This window comes from Pseudovirgaria hyperparasitica (assembly GCF_010093815.1).
Source record: "Pseudovirgaria hyperparasitica strain CBS 121739 unplaced genomic scaffold EJ05scaffold_87, whole genome shotgun sequence".
In the NCBI taxonomy this organism is placed as follows: domain Eukaryota; kingdom Fungi; phylum Ascomycota; class Dothideomycetes; order Acrospermales; family Acrospermaceae; genus Pseudovirgaria; species Pseudovirgaria hyperparasitica.
Genome location: NW_022985635.1, coordinates 1,173 through 3,562, shown reverse-complemented (window position 1 = coordinate 3,562; position 2,390 = coordinate 1,173). Strand labels below are relative to the sequence as shown.

Sequence of the window (2,390 nt, the reverse complement as noted above, 5' to 3'; positions counted from 1 at the left end):
AGTCAATCTTTTAGTAATATTCGATCCATTTCGGGGGTTCACCGCTTGGACTCAGCATGAAAGCATCACGCTTTACAAATAATTTACACGCTAGCTGTTATATACTATTCCCATTTGGCAGTCTAATAAAAATTTGAGTCCATTGGCATGGAAAGAATGCTCACTTCCCATGATCATGCCTGCTAACAACGCTCTGACACCGCATGTATTCTTTTCTCGCCTTGGTTAGTCTTCTGTCTGGTTAAGCTGCTTCTCCATTTTAGCACTTACTAAAGGCAGGCAGTAACATGGATTTTTATTTATATCCAGCTAAATCTAATGGATTCACGCCGAGGAATTCGAGTCCGTTCTCCGCAGTAGCTGCGAGCGTTCTGCAATCGTTCCATGCTAGCTACTGCAATGTCTGATGCTCGCTGGATCGAGTCGCAATACGTACGATACATGCGGATCTGCTGCGCCAAGTTCATGTTTTCCTCTACCAGCCTCTCTAGGGTCGTCGTATGCAGCTGTTCTCGACAAGAGTCTATCTCGGAGATGATGCGCTCGATGTCTGTTGCTTCCCGCAGCATCTTTCAGGGCGATATTGTTGTTCGTAGGATCGTTCGTGTCTCATAATGATAGCAGACATAAATACACTGCGCTGGTTGTGGTCCGGCCCATTTTTCTTCCTGGTACTAAAAATAGCCGTAATGTGGAAGGGCGCTCAAGACGCTGCACACGTTGCGCCCCTATCTATATCCCAAGGGATGATCCATCGGATGACTTAATTATCCCGTCCGTAACTTTTTAAGCGCAACTCTTGGCATGTCGCGCGCGCAACACACACATTTTCTCTTATTCTTGAAAACTTACATTTGCTCTAATAACTCTAGGATTAAGACTCTAGCAAGTTTTTAGTTATATCTAAATATACTTCTATATAGTCTCTTACCTTCTATATAGAAAGATTAAAGTCCTTCGTTTCATTGGGGTCAGGACTCGTCCACCTTTTTGGGGGATTTTCTTCACGGATAGGGCCAACCGTTTTATGTCAACACGAACGTCTGGGAATTCTCTGAGCGTATTTCAATTCAAGTGACCATGCATTTGGATGTAGATTTTCAAGCTATGGTCGCTCTAGTCCTTTCCTGCAAAGCGTTTCGCTCTTGTATTCTGCCTCTCCAATATTTTCAGATGTTGTTTAACCGTAGACAGCAGATATTCGATCACATCACAGGACGACGTTATTGCGGACTGGCTTTCTGTTTCGTCGCAGAAGCACTCCGAAAGATGGACTACAAGGAAATGAAGGTTGGACTCTGTTTTGGTTTCTTTACGTAAATCTTCCCAGTACCACCATTGTTGAAATGACTCGAAATACTCGTTGTTGCTGTGGACGCGAATGACTAGTAAGTGTTAACATCCAAGACAATTGTAAGTACCAATTCCGTACCACCAACTGTGAAGCCAAGGATGCTGTTCAAAGCGAACAACAGCGTTGTAAGGATATCTTCGTCAGACTCTTGCTCGCTAAGGATTGTTTCAAGCGCCTGTTGTAATTCGGGAATAACTGCGTCGATTCCATTTTTGAAACGCTGCCTCATCTGAGATAACTCCCTATCTCTCCATAGCTCTTCAGCCCTGGCGTAAATCTCAGTCAATCTTCCTTCAGTTGCCTTAATAGTCTCTCTGCAGGCCTGCGGTTGAAAACTCGGTGAAGGTGGGGTAGCCATCTTGGTATCAGTTCTTAGATATATGGGTTGAGCTCTGCAAGACCACGATAAATACTTCCAGCCAAGACACTAAGAGTGGCCCGTGCCCAACATGTGCTTTCCAGCGCTTCGGTCATCGTGAAGACAGCGCTATTCGCTTCATGATCTCCGCACAAGGCTCTCTTCCCCGTGCCCTAAATTTTAGCGAATCTAATGACTTTGCGTATCGTGGACGGTAGGTATCTAAGGGCCACACTTTCAAAAGTTAAAAGTCAAAAGTCAAAAGTCTTTTGATTTGACTTGATTTGAATTCTTCGCGGCGCGGGATGCCAGCTGGTCCCTTAGCTAATCTTGCTCAGGCTAACCCTAACCTATCACTCTACGGTTCAATCTCGGTCCAACGACGCGCCTTCCTGTAACCACTCGTGCTTAAGTTAGGGAGGCTTGATGTACGGCAAACTCTTTGACAGCACAACTCAACATCTGTCTTGTCCCTTCATGCTTGCAAAAGGCTAATGTGATAATGTCTAAGATAGACATTGGAGGAAGAGAATGTGTTTGCTGCGCGCGCGACACGTGCCAAGAGTTGCGCTGAAAAAGTTACGGATGGATTACAGAGCTCTTCCTCCTTCAGCCTTTCTTGGCAACAATGTGTTGCCAAGAGCGGCTTTACCCCGGGCTAGCGTGTCTGTACCCGTG

General features: G+C 45.4%; 2 protein-coding genes across 2 annotated transcripts; both read right to left on the bottom strand.

Annotated features, from left to right (window-relative positions):
- Window positions 1-160: 160 nt before the first annotated feature.
- EJ05DRAFT_384532 (uncharacterized protein) lies at window positions 161-686 on the bottom strand. The gene is made up of 2 exons (XM_033741257.1): window positions 271-686; window positions 161-210 (listed from the first exon to the last, which is right to left on the bottom strand). The coding sequence occupies exon 1, from the start codon at window positions 567-569 to the stop codon at window positions 300-302; it is 270 nt and encodes an 89-aa protein (XP_033594846.1). The 5' UTR covers window positions 570-686; the 3' UTR covers window positions 161-210; window positions 271-299.
- Window positions 687-989: 303 nt separating this feature from the next.
- On the bottom strand, window positions 990-2,025 carry EJ05DRAFT_515681 (uncharacterized protein). Its single transcript, XM_033748631.1, has 2 exons — window positions 1,433-2,025; window positions 990-1,385 (listed from the first exon to the last, which is right to left on the bottom strand). The coding sequence occupies exons 1-2, from the start codon at window positions 1,710-1,712 to the stop codon at window positions 1,117-1,119; spliced, it is 549 nt and encodes a 182-aa protein (XP_033594845.1). The 5' UTR covers window positions 1,713-2,025; the 3' UTR covers window positions 990-1,116.
- Between the last annotated feature and the right edge of the window lie 365 nt (window positions 2,026-2,390).

What these genes read in the sequence shown, in the direction of transcription:
- EJ05DRAFT_384532 (XM_033741257.1), bottom strand. Translation starts at nt 569, where the DNA reads ATGCTGCGGGAAGCAACAGACATCGAGCGCATCATCTCCGAGATAGAC.
- EJ05DRAFT_515681 (XM_033748631.1), bottom strand. Translation starts at nt 1,712, where the DNA reads ATGGCTACCCCACCTTCACCGAGTTTTCAACCGCAGGCCTGCAGAGAG. An exon ending in CCTTGGCTTCACAGTTGGTG is followed by an intron (nt 1,386 to 1,432) that starts GTACGGAATTGG and finishes AACACTTACTAG; the next exon opens with TCATTCGCGTCCACAGCAAC.